At 38.4% G+C, this 15,289-nt stretch overlaps 1 protein-coding gene across 1 annotated transcript in view; it reads left to right on the top strand.

The window, feature by feature from the left end:
- Positions 1–15,289, top strand: part of LOC110116225 (RNA-binding protein 39) — a 79,264-nt gene that overhangs the window by 19,932 nt on the left and 44,043 nt on the right. Inside the window, exons 4-8 of the mRNA XM_020849760.2 lie at positions 2,023–2,078; positions 2,473–2,704; positions 4,150–4,236; positions 4,319–4,393; positions 4,480–4,563. Coding sequence (XP_020705419.1) covers positions 2,023–2,078; positions 2,473–2,704; positions 4,150–4,236; positions 4,319–4,393; positions 4,480–4,563 — 534 coding nt within the window. The remainder of the gene's footprint in view (positions 1–2,022; positions 2,079–2,472; positions 2,705–4,149; positions 4,237–4,318; positions 4,394–4,479; positions 4,564–15,289) is intronic.

Genomic DNA, 15,289 nt, shown 5'->3' with positions numbered 1-15,289 from the left:
ATGAGTAAAGAAAAAAGATATGGGCTTAAGGCTGATCCTTGATGTAATCCTACAAAAGTAGGAAAATACTTGGTCAAACTACCTTGTGTTTGAACACAAGTAACAACTCCTGCATACATATCCTTAATAACTTGAGTATAAGCACTATTAACCCCTTTCTTTTCTAGAACTCTCCATAGCACTTATCTTGAAACTTTATCATATGTTTTATCTAAATTAATAAATATCAATGCAGATCCTCCTTATTCTCCATAACACTTTTCTTGGAACTTTATCATATTGTTTCTCTAAATCAATAAACATCTCCACACAGTGGCATGTAGCATGAACAATAAAAGAAAGAGCTCATGGCTATTAGACAATGCTATCATTGGTGTCTAAGGAAAGGGAATGACATAGGAGGTTTATGCTATACCCTAGGTATGCGACTAATTAAAATATCACTAGCTATGGTGAGGCGTATGAAATTGCAGCGCTGATTGTAGGTGTTGTCCACGCAGCCTAAGGCAAATCATGTGATCGAGGTGTTCAAGTCTCTCATGTGTGTTGGGGTAAGCTTGTGCGTAAGGGAGGTCGGTTTGGTTTGTGGGCACAAACCCCGGTTCATTTATAACATTCATTTACAAATTTAATGTGTATAATAAGTTATTATTTTATCCAATAATAATTTTAAATATAAATAGAAATTAAAAAAATAGCTATGAGTTTGCCTATTGCTTGTAATGTCAGCCTCAGTAATAGTTAGAATATCATTGGCTTTGCAATCTTATCCATATCTATTGGTGGTGAATTTTTAATAAACCTATTCATGTCTGTTGTAGAGTTGCTACCCTTGGTGAGATGCACTTGTTGGTGAATGTTGGGAACCTCAACATTTAAGCCTTCAATGTTGCATGATGATCTAGATGTCTTGTTGATAATTTAAGATGTTATCAAGAAAGGCAAGGAAGATACCATCCTCTAAAAGAAGGCTGTTAGACCGGTCCACTGGACCGGTCTAGCAGGTCAATACGGGACCGGCTTACGGGCAATAGAGGCGGAACGTCTCCACCTCCTGTACAACGCCGATTAAACCGCCCAATCCAACGGAGCCGTTTTGGAAGGATTTTTGAGGGAGTTAGGAGAGAAATTTGAATGTAGGGATTGTTTAGAGATTTCCTTTTGGATTGTATTCATTAAATAGTTTGTTTTCCTAGGGTTAGGGCATCTTGAATTTGGCTGAAATTTGAGATCTCTTTGGTTTTTGGGCTCTAGCGGTGTCTAGAGATTTGGGAGAGATAAATACTCCTCTCGAATAGAGGATCAATTGTATCTTGGTATTTTCCGTTTCCATTTCATCGAATAATACAATTTATCTACTGTTTTCCTGATTTTGTGTGAATTTTTGTGGAGAATTATCGCTGTTTTCCAAAGATTGCTAGGAAATTCTTGAGATCTTTAAGCCTTTCCTACCAAAGGCTTCCACAAAAAGGCCGGGGTTGGATATGCGAGAATGATCCAGATTTTTATTCATATTGACCAGGAGACGTGTTGCAGTTTCAATGTTGTTAGCCAATCGGATCTTAATATAAGACTGTTGCAGTACATTCTGTTGTTCTCATGGATATGTGCAGATGTTCCTATATATTATTTCGAATCTTGCATTTTAGTAACATGTTGAGCTTGTGAATTTGCTCGATTTCCTTTGCTATGATATTGTCCTCCAAAGGAATCTTAAATTGGAGTTTAGAGTTTGTGTCGTTTTGCATGTGGGTTTGAGAATTTGTAGATAATCCCTGCATGTACTTTTTTTCTTCTTCTTTGAGCTATGGTTTTCTGCTTTTCTTTAATAAGAACTGCATTTTAAGATTTTATTGGTGCACTGGAAACATGACAGGCGATCATATAGGGTCCCTTATGGTGCAATTCTATTACATGTTCAGTATGTGTCACTGGATCACCTTTTTGTAAGTTGAACTTCAAATGTGACTGTGATTCTCAGTCTATATTGCAAATAATCCAAATTGGTTTTCTATGTTTTAGGTACGTGATGTTCGCCTCATAATGGATCGCAATTCAAGGCGTTCTAAGGGAGTAGGGTATGGTTTAACCATTTTCCACATCTTCTGTTAATTTTTGTTTAGACATTTTTTTTAAATTAAATCTTTTCACATTATTTCTTTCTACCCATTTTGGTGCATCTTTTTTTCTCATCCTAAGTTATTTCCTCAACCTTGCCCATTTTCTGCATGCACCCCACTGTCTTTGATATAATTATTTCTTCTTCTATCTTGCATAGTATTATCCTTCATTTATCTTTCTTGTCGCATCATAAGTAGTGCCTTCTCTGTCAACTCTTTCTAAGACTATCTTCAATAATGGCCTGTACTGTTATTCTTTCATGCAAATTAAACTTATTTGGCCTATGTTAATTTTGGTGGGATAGCATACTGTGTAATAGATTATTATTTAATAGTCACGTTCCAAATGCAGGTACATTGAATTTTATGATGCTATGTCAGTTCCAATGGCTATTGCTCTCTCTGGTCAGCTGCTTCTTGGTCAACCTGTAATGGTTAAACCATCTGAGGCAGAGAAGAACTTGGTACAGTCAACTGCCACTTCGGCAGGAGCTGGTGGCCTTAGTGGACCTTTTTCTGGCGGGGCTAGAAAGTTGTATGTGGGCAATCTTCACTTCAATATGACAGAAGATCAACTGCGACAGGTACCAAACAGAGTTTAACAACACTAGCTTATGCTATGATTATGTTTCTTCCGATTTGCATACTTGCATTACCGCACATCTGTAGCAATCAGTTATTTGAAACTATCTATTATTTTATTCCTGCATATTACGCAAGGTATCTGCACATGTTTCCACTTAGTGACATTCACTTGTTTTGGCTTTATATTTGTTCCATTTTATAGTAAATTTTAGAATGGTGACCTTATTAGTTGATGAAGAAACCACTAGTGGTTTGAATATTTAAAACTTTTAAAACTTATCTGGATTCTGCATCTTAATAGTGCAACTTCGAAAGTATCTCACATTAACTTTGTGATTACTTCTGATTTTTTTCAAGTTCTTTGCAATCAGGTAATGATTTCTGTTTGATTGTTTTTCAATTTTTGTTTTTAGTTACAGTTACTAAGCGCTAATAGATATTTACGTGATTTGTTGAAACAAGTTCTTTCTGCTCTCTTATGCCTATAATTATAACTCGGTGAATACCTGCAGAAAGAATCCATCACTTTTAAGTGCTATTGTTGTACGGAAAATATTTGAGGAAATTCAATGGAGCAGAACATATCCGTAAGAAATATATTTCTTAAAACTCTGTTGATTTCCATGAATGGGACTAACTGTGATTGGATGAATTATGAATATTTTTTGCTTTTGCTATGTATCCTGGTTAAGTGTTGCAGAGATGACGATGCTCAGGTGGTGAGTGGCTTTACTCTTAGATACAGGATACAAAATGAGCATATACGTGAAAAAGGTTGCAGTAACTCCAGTGGAAGATAATATTAGAGAGAGTCGCCTTAGATGGTTTGGTCATATAAAAGAGCGGCCTTCCGATGACCCAATTAGGAAAGTAGATGTATTAGATTTAGCTTACGTTTAGAAAGAAAAGAATCGGAGTGGTGAGCAGGGCGAGGTAAAGGTAGACCTAAAAGAATTTGTTAGAATATTAGAAATGATCTTTTTTTATTATATTTAAATGAGAATTTGACTCTTAACAAGACACAATGGAGAAAAAAGATTCATATAGCTGACCCCATGTAGTGGGATAAAGGCTTGATATTGTCGTTGTTGTTATTGCTATGTATCCTGATCTTGGAAACAATTAAAATCTGCCATTTGGCCATTTTCATTTAGGCCTTTCGTAGTTGATTTGCCATGCTATCTATTTGTGTTTCACTTGGTAGTTTGTTTTTGCTAGTTTATCCATTTTTAAGATCACATATTTACTGAGAATAAAAAATTGATGGATAAAACAGCAAACTGCAAAAATGTGTCTTCATACTTCTGGCAATATACAGTTGTTCATTTCTAGATTTATTATTCATAATTTCTTATCCAGAGCTAGAACCTTTTTTTTTTTTTTCATCTCTTCATTTAGTTCTTTTTTCCCTTTTAAATTTTACCAATTGAAGTTGGTCATCTAGGTCTTTGAACCATTTGGTGCTGTGGAACTAGTTCAGTTGCCTCTTGATCCTGAAACTGGGCATTGCAAAGGTTTTGGTTTTGTTCAAGTGAGTCTTCTTCTGAACTAATACTGCTTACCTATCAAGTATTAACTTTGCTTAGCTGACAAATTTTAATGCATTACTTCAGTTTACGCGTCTTGAAGATGCAAAAGCTGCTCAGAGTCTTAATGGACAGCTAGAGATTGCTGGGAGGACCATCAAGGTTGCCATCCCCATTCATCTGTTTCCATGTTTGTTACATATGATAATCAAGAGGGCATGCACATCATTATTACACTGTATTCTTAGGTATCAGCCATGTCAGATCAGGCCGGGGTGCAAGATGTTGGCACAAATGCTGGTGATCTTGATGATGATGATGGTGGGGGTTTGGTATGTGTCCCAATGAGCTCTTGTATATATCTGCACTATCCAATATTATATCTCTTATTAGTCATTTTCTCTTTCCTGTGTTCTGTTTGTGTCTTGGTGGGAGGGATGGGTAACTAACTGTGAAAGTACATGGTTTACTTGTCAGTTATGTTCTTCTATTTTGCCAATAGTTATTGCATCTATCTTGAATTATATTTGATTTACTATCTTTACTTCCCTCAAAATGATTAATTTCAGTTAGAATTGTAGCTTTTGATAACTTGTAGTAGCCTCTTTATTAGGTAGGGGTAAATCTGCATGCATAAAACCCTCTCCAGATCTAGAATTTGCAGAAACCCTTGCATTCTATACACCCACCTTTTTTAGTAGAATTTGATCTATGCAAGCATTTAACACGATTGCTTCAAACAAAGTGTTTATTCAACGATAATGATTTTGTTATTGTTGGTTTGATGTTTCAGATATACTTGTTGAAGATGCTGTCAAGCTACTGAAGCGTAATAGGGAAATGTGAAATGCCATCTAGGATTATCTTGGCAGTTCCTATGTTGGCGTTTTCCTTTTTAATTCATGGTAGTTGATTTGACTTGATTTTATAGACATGATAATTAGCATTCAATTTTAGGTCCAACAAAGTATTGAGTATGAGTACGGAATATCCCTATTCTTTGGGTACACTCATTTTTTGCACTCTCAAAATTTAATATGTTGTTTTGTCTGCTTTCAACTGTAACGTGCTCATCTTGGGTCATAACAGTTTGATCACTTATAAATCATGTCAATGTGATCTTGTTTCTACCTATTTAACAGTTCAAGTGGTCTTTAACCTAGCTTACGTTTTCAGTTTAGTGGTCAATTTTCTTAAAGGAAGGTGTGCTATAAATGTAATCATCATGACTATCAATCCTTTGTAAATCGTCATCTTCAAGACTCTGTTAGATGCCGAGTGACATCTCTGAAGTATAATTGTTTTAAAAAGCTTGCTTATTAAACTTTTTATAGAAGCCCCTCTACTGCACGAATTTGATTCATAGCTATGGGATTGGAGTTACATGTTTGATTCTCTTGCTTTTGTGGAGATTATGATTCATAACTATGGGATTGGAGTTACCTGTTTGGTGCTCTTGCTTTTGTGGAGATTATGGTTAGGGCTTCTCTTTGAAACTCCAAAAGCTTAACCTTAAGGCTTGTGCTTAATGAATCTGTCACTCATTGAACAAGTTGCAAGAGGAGTCTAGACTACCTAATGCATATGTGCTTCCTATTTTTGACACATGCCAAGGGATAATCTTTCTAAAACAACATTAAGGTTCCTCTTCATGATTGGAATAAGCCAATTGGAGAATAATTCAAATGGAATTCAGTGCAAAAGTCTTCATCCGATCTGTGATAAATAGTTATATTATGTTTTTGTTGCCTTGGTTTTATCATTCCGATGTTTGTCTTGGTTTTATCATTCTGATGTTTGTTAAGTTCCTGAAGGCATATTCAGTGTATGGATATGTTAATTCCTGCAATTTGACATTACTGTATTATTTCCCTATCGTTGAACAGGTACAAGTTTACAGATAGCCTTATGTTTTTTTCATATTGTCATATGAAATTTATTTGTTAAGTAGTAGTTTACGTGATTAACCTTCATGTTACATATATCTAATAATATCCTAGATATGATTGCATTTCATTTTATAGTAATCTTAATATTTACTTCTTCTAGGTATAGTTTAAACTTGATTAATTCATTGATCACACTGGCCAATTTTTTGAGTTATGCTTCTCCACTACTCATTGCCACCACATTTATCTTTTTGCTTCTCCAAGATATAAAATTACCCCATACATATGTGCAATATCTTGAATTGGATGTTCTGTTATAGACCCAACCTAATCAGCATCAGCATAGGTTTCTATAATTATGATTTCTCCTTTCTTAAAAAATAAAATCCCTTTCAAGGCTTCCTTGTAGGTATTTGAAAATCCTAGTATCAACATTCATGTGTTTTTTCTTGAGGGACGTGTATGAATTGACTTACCAAATTAGTAATAAAGCCTATGTTAGGTTTTTTTTAGTGAAATAGGCGAGTTTTCCCACCATTCAATTCTTTATAGAGGAGTTAAATATTTTATCTAAGTCCACATATGTGTCATCACGAGCTTCACGGAGAATAGATTTTAGTTCTTTATAGATTCTTCCGTCAAGAGTAAACATATAGTTAAGTGGGATGTTGTGGGGTCAATTGCAGGGGAGTTTTGAAAATCTGTATGTGGGTTTAGGAGGATTGGTGGTATTATTTTGGAGATTTTTTGGGGACAAGATATTTAAATTTCCTTCCTCTTCTATCTTCCCCTAAAGGGAATTTTTCTAGAAGGGTTGACTCTCAAAGAAGGTGGCGTGTATATATATATAAAGAGAATAATATTTATACAATTACACCCCTTTTGTTTTGCCTCATACCCAAGAAAGATATATTTGAAAGCTTTGGTATCATGTTTATTTCTATTTGGTTTATGACTAGATAAATGCGGTTAAAATCTCAATCTTCCCTTGGCACTAGGGGTGTCAATTTTTGACATGACCCGAAACATGATTCGAACCCAACACGGAAAAATTCGGGTTCGAGTCGACCCGGTTAGCAAACGGGTCGGGTTCGAGTTCGAAAAATTGACACGATTTGTGTTACGAGTCGGGTTCGGGTTGACCTGGAAACTCGATATTGACCCGAAAATGACCCGGAAATGCGTCTGCCCATTTCTGTTGCCCGGCGTGACCACCCTGCCCGCGAAATGACTCGACGCATCGAGTCGCAGTCCCAATCGCATTCTGGTGCTGTCTGGCGACTGGCGCTGCATCGCTTCGCGAATCACGAATGAGGAGTCTTGACGTTCGCGTGCTGCCGCTGTGCCACTGCTGTCGCACCGTCGCGCCGTCGGGAGCTACTTGCGTTGCCGCTGTGCCGCACTGCCTCCTACTGTCGCGCCGCCTGCCACTATGCCTTGCTGCCGCTGCTAACGATTTATTTTCAAAATTTCGTGTCGGGTCGTGTTGTCCCGAACCCGATTCGGGTCGGGTTTGGGTCCAGAGAATCGACCCAAAACTTGTTTCGGGTCGTGTTCGGGTCGGGTCAGATACAACCAACTCAAATTCGTGTCTGACCCGAACATGACCCGCCGACACGAATTGACAACCCTACTTGGCACTTAATCCCACGGTCAGGATGGGAATCCGTGGAGGCTCACCTGGATCATGCCTATCTCATTCTATATTTTGGTGGTTGATTTAGGAAGGATTATATTAGGGTAATTATGCATGATTCCATATTTATTTGTTTCTTTATTAAGATATATTGTATAGATCTATAAATAGGGATAGTTTTCTATAATAATTTTTTTCTTCTTAAACCTTTGATTTATAACATGGTATCGGAGCCGCAATTAGACATCACCAAATCTTTGTAAAAAGATATACGAAGAAAGCAGAGAAGCTGGCCTTCATTGCCGCGACTGTGCCGAATCGTCAAAGAAAACCGAGCAGCCTTTATTGTCGCTGAAGAAGTTCAAACAATCCAAACTTCTGATGAACGATCGACGAGCAAGTACAGGCGGAAACAACGTAACTTTTTGACACTGCTAGACGCCATTATAGAAGATAGGCCGCCGTCACTGCCCTAGTTCCCTGTACATTGACGCTGCCAAATCAGCTAACGATCTTCATTGCTGTTGAAGAACAATCGTAGATCGTCGAAGGAGGAAAAGAAGAGGAAGAAGGGATTGGTGCTACCAGACGCCACTGACGCCTTCTCCAGCCACAAATTCCTCACTCATTGTCGGCACGCAGAAGGCCTTAATCGACCGGAAGGCACGCTGGACGTGCGAGACAAAGCTGAAGGAGGAAGCCGCGTGATGACTGCAATGGAGGAAGCCGGGATGGAGACTCGGCTTGCGACTTGAGAGGGAGAATCGTGCTCCTTTGGCATCCGGAAAAATCGACTGCAAAGACGAACCCTGCGGAGTAAGGGACAAGGCCAAGAACCCCGCTCGCAAAAAATCCCGATTGCGGCTCGAACAGGAGGAAGGAGGGCTCAAGGGAGGCATGAAAATTATTATTTCTTTGCCAACTAGCAACGAACTGGACTTTTGACTTGCTTTGACCCTCTTCTTTTTTTTTCTAGCCCTACCCGGTTAACGTGGTTTTCGACGGAGCGAACATGGCTGAGAAACTGGAAAAGGCGGAGTTCTGGCTTCCAGCGGAGTTTCTCGACAAGGACTTTTTCCTCAAAAAGAGTCGAGCACCAGTGGCAACTTGGAACAAGGGTTCTTACGTTGGGGATTGTATGGAGTCCGAGAGCGAAGAAGACTACATCACGGGTTTAACTTGGTAGATGGCTGCATCACCGCAATCCACCCTCTACGACTCTGGAATCTGGTCGGCATCGAATGAAGGCAGTCCGAATGGGCCATCATAGGTTTGTTTACTGCCGTCGACTCTTGAGCAGAGGAAGGACGACGCATGGGGGGAAGAGGAGACGAAGCTGAAGGACTTGAGCGGGCGAAACCCAGCGAACGTGCTAGAGACGAAGTGATGATGACATTAGGCCTTGGAAAGTCTACCTGAGGCGGGGCCGATGATCTACAGCCACGATCGCGCCGATTTATTTTTAAGCAATTTTATGTATTATTCCAATTTTATCCTCACTGGAGGGAAGAGATGTTTGTAACCCGAAGGTGTACTTTTGTCTTTTGTTTTATCCTTGTATTTTGGGGACTATTTATATCCTCCTCCTATGCTTATGTTGGTTAATGAATGATATTATGAAAAATTTCTACATCCATGTGTTTGGAGAGAGCTTGAGAGTTCTTGGAGAGAGCTTTGGTGAAGTCCCTTGGTGAAGGGCAACACATCACCCACCTACCGCAGGAAGTGTCTAAGTTCGTGGTCTTATCTCTTCCTTCCCTTCTTCCCCTTTCTTTACCTAAACCTGCCGGCCATCTCCCCTCCCTCCTCCCTTAACCGCCGGCTACTCCACCTTTCTCCACCTCTCGGCCAAAACCCCACCACCTCCCAAATACCGACCGGCCTCCCATCCCAACCCCAAACTGTCGGCCAACTTCCCCCTTTCCTTTTCCCTCCAAATTTCAAAATCCCTTGACTTTCCTAAAATAGATTCCTACTATTCTAGAAAGTTTTAATTCAGATTTTGAGTCATTAAAATCTGAAATATTCTTTCATAAATTAAGGAGTTAATTTAGGAAATCCAATCATTCAATTAAATTCAAATTTGAATTTGAATGAGGATCTCATTAAATCCTTTGTCCTAAATCCCAAAGCCCCCAATTGGAAACCAATTTAATCCCACCTCACCATACATGGCCGGCCACCCCTCCCCCAATTCCCTCCCCTTAAATTAAGCAATCATTATCTTGCTTAATTAAATATTCCAATCAAGGCCATCAAGTGGGCCGCACCTCCCTCTCTCCCCAAAATTAATCTTCCCACATTGGAAACTCTAATTAAACCTCCTCATAGTGCCGTCCCCCCTTGCCTCTTTGGATTTCTCTTTTTGTGGAAAGATTTAAACTCCTCCCAAATTAAATTCCTCTAAATCTGAAATTAATTTCAGATTTCCTTCTTCCCAAAATTTCCCCACAATCCAAACAAATCCCACCTCCAACCCTAGCCTTGGCTGACCACCACCGCACCCAACCAACCTCTCTAGCCCTTCTCCCTTGCTTGGAGCTTCACCCCAAAGGAAGAAGAGGTTTCCCACATCACTGACAGCTGCTGTCCAGGACTTCCAACCCCTCCAAAGTGCTGTTGGAACAATTTCTGTTAGCTGTCCAGAATTTCTGGGCTTTCCCCCTTGCTGCCCAGCCATTCCAACACTAGGAAAGTACTGTCCTGCACACCTGGAACTGCCCACTTGCTGTCCACAACATCTAGAAGGTTCGTGGTTGATGTCCATTTCTCTCAAGCCCCCAAACAACCACCGGAGCTTCGTATCTCCTGTTTCTTTGGGTAAACCCTTCCCCCAACTCTTTTATCTTCATATTTGCTTCTCAATTGTGGTCTTATTGGATTCATGAAGATAGTGTTATTGTTCCTCCCCTAAAGCCTAGTAGTTTAGCAAGTTGTGTGAGAGATCTTTTCATAGTGACTAGTCTCGTTGTTAACATAGGGATTCTTCATTGAAAACCTTTCATGTATGCATCGTTAGAGTAATTGATTATTTTGTGGCCTTAACTTTTATGTGTGTGACTTGGCCTAAGCTTGCTTCACTGCTCTCTTGTTTATTTTTTCGTCTAAATCTCTATAAGTTTTAATTAATATTGTTCTCTAAACTAAAACGTGCAAAATCCTTAATTTACATCATTTAAGCATTTAAGTCTTGCATCACGAAGTCTCTTTGAGTGCGTGCCCTAGCTACTTGATTTGAGTCCCTTAAGACTTGTCTTGGTTCTTTTGAAACCGAGAAGTAGTACAGTCCGGAGAGAAGAAACCAGCCTTCATTGCTGAAAATATGAGGAATACATCTCACCACTGGCTTTCATTGTTGGAATTCTAAGAAATATAGTTTTCCACCACCGGCCTTCATTGCCAGAATTATTAGGACCTCCGTGCATCCAAGACCGAGGAGAGATCTAGCTGGAGGGCTCCTCTTGTGTGCGATGCCCAAAGTCAACCGAGCAGACCAGAGAGATCAGAGGCCTTGCATGCACCTGTAATGGCCGATTGAACAGGAGTCTGTTTAGGTGGAGTCGGATGACCTGGGAAGGAGAAGATTTGTGTTTTGAGTGCTGAGTCGCTTGAGACGCGTGTTTCTGCTCTTGTCCTTGAAGCTTGTCGCAGCTGCCGTGTCTTCATTGCTGGCATTCCCTTGAGATTCGAGAGAGATTGTCTCAAAGGATAATGAATCCATTTTTTTTGTTGTCCCACCACCGACCTTTATTGTCATTTCCGATATCTTGAGGGCTACTATTCAACACAACCTTCATTGCTACCCCACACCTTGTAGGCTTGATTGATATAGCCTTCATCGCTATCATTTGCCGCTGTCGCAATGTCTGAAGCTAATTCCTCCCAGTTTTGATCAAATAGAGGACTCTATGGTGCACCAAGGGTTACAAATGCAATGAATCCAAAGACTTTTAAGTGGAGGATTATAAATGATACAAGTATTAGGAAAGTATTTTGAAAGGACATTGATTGAATTTTTGAATTGAAGTACACATAGTTGGTCAATTTATAAGATAACAACCATTAAGAATGACATCACCCCAGTAGTATTTAGGAGTATTTGTGATGAATGTAAAAGATCCAAGCACTGTTAAGAGATGCCTATTCTTTCATTCAACAATACCGTGTTGGCATAAATACTGTGATGAATAATACTATTTTGATTACGGAACTTTCCATAATATGGTTAATACCACTACCAGAGTGAGGATTTGAATTTTATTAGGGTATTGAGTTTTATATATTTTGGATGTTTTTGAAGCATTAGATTTATGCTTTAACAAGTTTAGCTGGCACACAAGTTTGATCATCAGTAAAAGTGATGAACCGTCATTTGGAGTTTAAGGTTTTAATGTATGGAGGGTCCCAAGATGTCACTATTGACAAGTGAAAAAAATTTGGTGGCTTTGTTTGGCTAATGTTTAAAGGTAGCTCTTTGACATTTGCAAGTTGATGGATTCCACAATGAAAATATCTTTATTAACAACTAAAGGAAATTAGATTTTAACATAAGAAACTTTATGATGACCTAATGATGGGGACATCGACAAGAGATTCCGATGCGTTTATCAGAGGAAACATCGGAGATCGATGGCCATGATGGAGAGCCTTTACTTTTGATGCACTTTATGTATTATTTATTTTTATATTTCAGTTTTTCCGATTTTACCCCTATGAGTAGTAGTTTGTTATTGTAGCCTAGGGGACATTCTAGTCTATTTTCTTTTGTTATGTCGAGGCCTATATATATGACCCCTTCTTATGTATTGTGATGATGATTGATTGAATAAAATTTTGAGTTTTCTTTGTCTCCCTTAATGTTGAGTGTTTGAGAGAAGGCCCAAGGTGTGGTCAATTGCAAATACCCGTCAGCCTTTGGAAGGGTCCGAGGCTCGCGGTTCCATATCTTTGATCCTCTTGTCTCCTCCGACCTCTCACCTCTCTCCCCCACCGCCACCGGCTTGCTCCCTCTTCCACCACCCTCTCATTTTCCCCTACCTGAGCACCACCTCAAGACCCCACCACCAATTCCATACCAAACCCCCCAAGCTCCACCGCCGGCCACATGCTTCCCCTCTCCTTGAATGATGAATTAACTCATCATTACTACTTGCCTAAAATAACCTAAATGGTTTGGGAAATTAATCTCAACCATTTGAAATTCAAAATTTGAATTTCAAATAGTTTCATAAATTAGAAAGCAATATTAGGAAAGTCTTGAATCTAATTCCAATTTAATTTTAAATTAGATTGGAGTGATTTATTCTCTTACTAAATTAGGAAGCCATTGAATGGGTTTGCAATTAAGTCCCTCCAAATCTACTTAGAATCTGAAATTAATTTTAGATATAGTTAAAAACTTTCTTTCCCCCTCTCTAACCTAACCAATCCTCCTTCATCCAAACCTCCTTTCTCCAATTTGGCCGCCCCTCCCACTTGTCTCTTTCCCCTTGGAAACCCTACACCTCTCATGTCTTTGGAAGCCTAAGGAAGAAGACAAGCTCCTCTCTCCTTCTCATCATTGGTGTATGGCCGATCCTGAGATCGACCACAGTTTTGCCTACAACGCACAAGGAGAAATCGATATCCTACTTTCTCCTTTACGGATTGAGAATACGACGACTCTGTGGAAAGCTACGTCAACCACATCCTTTATTGCCCCGCCGAGACAATTGAACTTCAACAACCCAGAGCATCTTGGCTTCTCATCAGACAATCCACCTCCTCCACTGCCGACTACCTTCTCTTGGATCAAAGCTATTGGTGTTACTACCATTTTAGTGGCATCGTTTAGTGTGCTGAAAGCTTCTCTCCACTTAAACCATATATTGAGTGTGAGTGAGAACGGTAACTCTTAGTGAACTTTCTAAATATTAAGCTATGGATTTTAGTACGATATATCTAGTGTTATTGTGATAATTTCTGAATAATCTTAACTTGTTCTAATCTCCTGAGTTTTATAATTGCTTACTACGACAAAATTGATAATTGAAAATTCTTATAATCATGCCTTATGGCTCATTAACCTTAAAGTAGCAAGCTTCGCAATACTTTTATTATTTCCTTGCAATTCTTGTTGGTTTCACATCACCTAACCTAATGCTATAATATAATTTGATTTCATTTTAAAAGAATAGAAATGTCTTTGTTGACAGTATGAACATTTTTTTATCTCTTTGGAATCTTCATTAAAGTGATACAAACCTTGACCTTTCTAGCATTGCCAATTCTCTTCCCCATTTTTGGTCTTGAAATACTTAAGATTTTTATATGAATGTGATTTTATAATTTTGATCTTTATCTGTCTTTCTAATAGACAATTGGGTGCAAGAGGTATTTGAAACATGTAAGAAAGAATTCACACAAAACTTGGGGTTAATTCTAATGGTCTCTGTCTTAGTAATAGGTGTTACTGTGTTAGAGATCCATCAACAATTTTGACTTCGGGGTTTCATGGCGAGAGTGTTTCCAGGTGAGAGAGTAATAGGAGAATAGCGCACAACCTGCCTTGTTATCAGACGCTCTTGAGTCAATAATCTAGGATTTTTGTCCTAAGTATTGTTATGGGCAAGGGAATAAGTACCTTTCTTGACTAGAAGGTTGAAATTGAAAACTTTTTTGGGAGTAAGTTATTCATACAGAAGTTTCAATTGCTCTTTGTTTAAGGAAATATTACTAAGGTTTTCACTGCTTGTCATCTTTAATTCATCGTTTGATTAGCTTTTCTATTTGTGATGATTTTGATGATTATGTCAACTTGTTAGCTTGCTATGAAGTTTTAAAAAAAATTTATTGTGTGATTAGTCTTTTTATAGACACCACATCAAAGATTACTTCTCTTTCCACGCATTGGGCATGCTTATGTTTTAAAACAAACTTCTGAATGCACGAGTGCATTCTTCAATTTTGAGAATGTTTTTAGAATTTTCAATCATTGTTCTCCATTTTCTTTTTTCCCTTTTGACTTAAACAAATGCTTCTTCAATTGGGATGTGGATGAATTGCTAAGATTCTTTACATACCTCATCTAGATCTTTATTGAGGCTTGCAAGAGAATTTAATGTTCTTATTTTCGCCACAAATTTGATTTTCTTGCCTCACATTTCTAGTTCCCCTCATTTGGCTCAATGATATCTAGTTCTTGCCTGATTTTTGTAAGAGTGATTAGGTATTTTGCAAAAATCTTGCTCCATTGCTTGAGTCTACAAACTTGATTTAGTAATTCATACAATTGAGAAAAAAATGTAATATCTGAGTAAGCCATATTGACTCTCTCTTATATTGCTTGTTTGGTGTTCTAAACTAAGTATCATACTTATCAATGATGAATAACACATTATAATTTAAAGGTCTTCGTGGAGCCATAGTGTATATGGAATGGCATACCATTGGCCATTTTAAACATAATGCAAAATATTAAAAATATGGATAATGATGTAGCTAATTTTATATGCAGGAATATTTATGAAAGACCACTGGATTGCATATTTTCTT

Source organism: Dendrobium catenatum, unplaced genomic scaffold (assembly GCF_001605985.2).
Source record: "Dendrobium catenatum unplaced genomic scaffold, ASM160598v2 fragScaff_scaffold_156, whole genome shotgun sequence".
NCBI lineage: Eukaryota > Viridiplantae > Streptophyta > Magnoliopsida > Asparagales > Orchidaceae > Dendrobium > Dendrobium catenatum.
The sequence above is the reverse complement of the archived record's forward strand: the minus strand, read 5'-3'. Positions and strand labels throughout refer to the sequence as shown.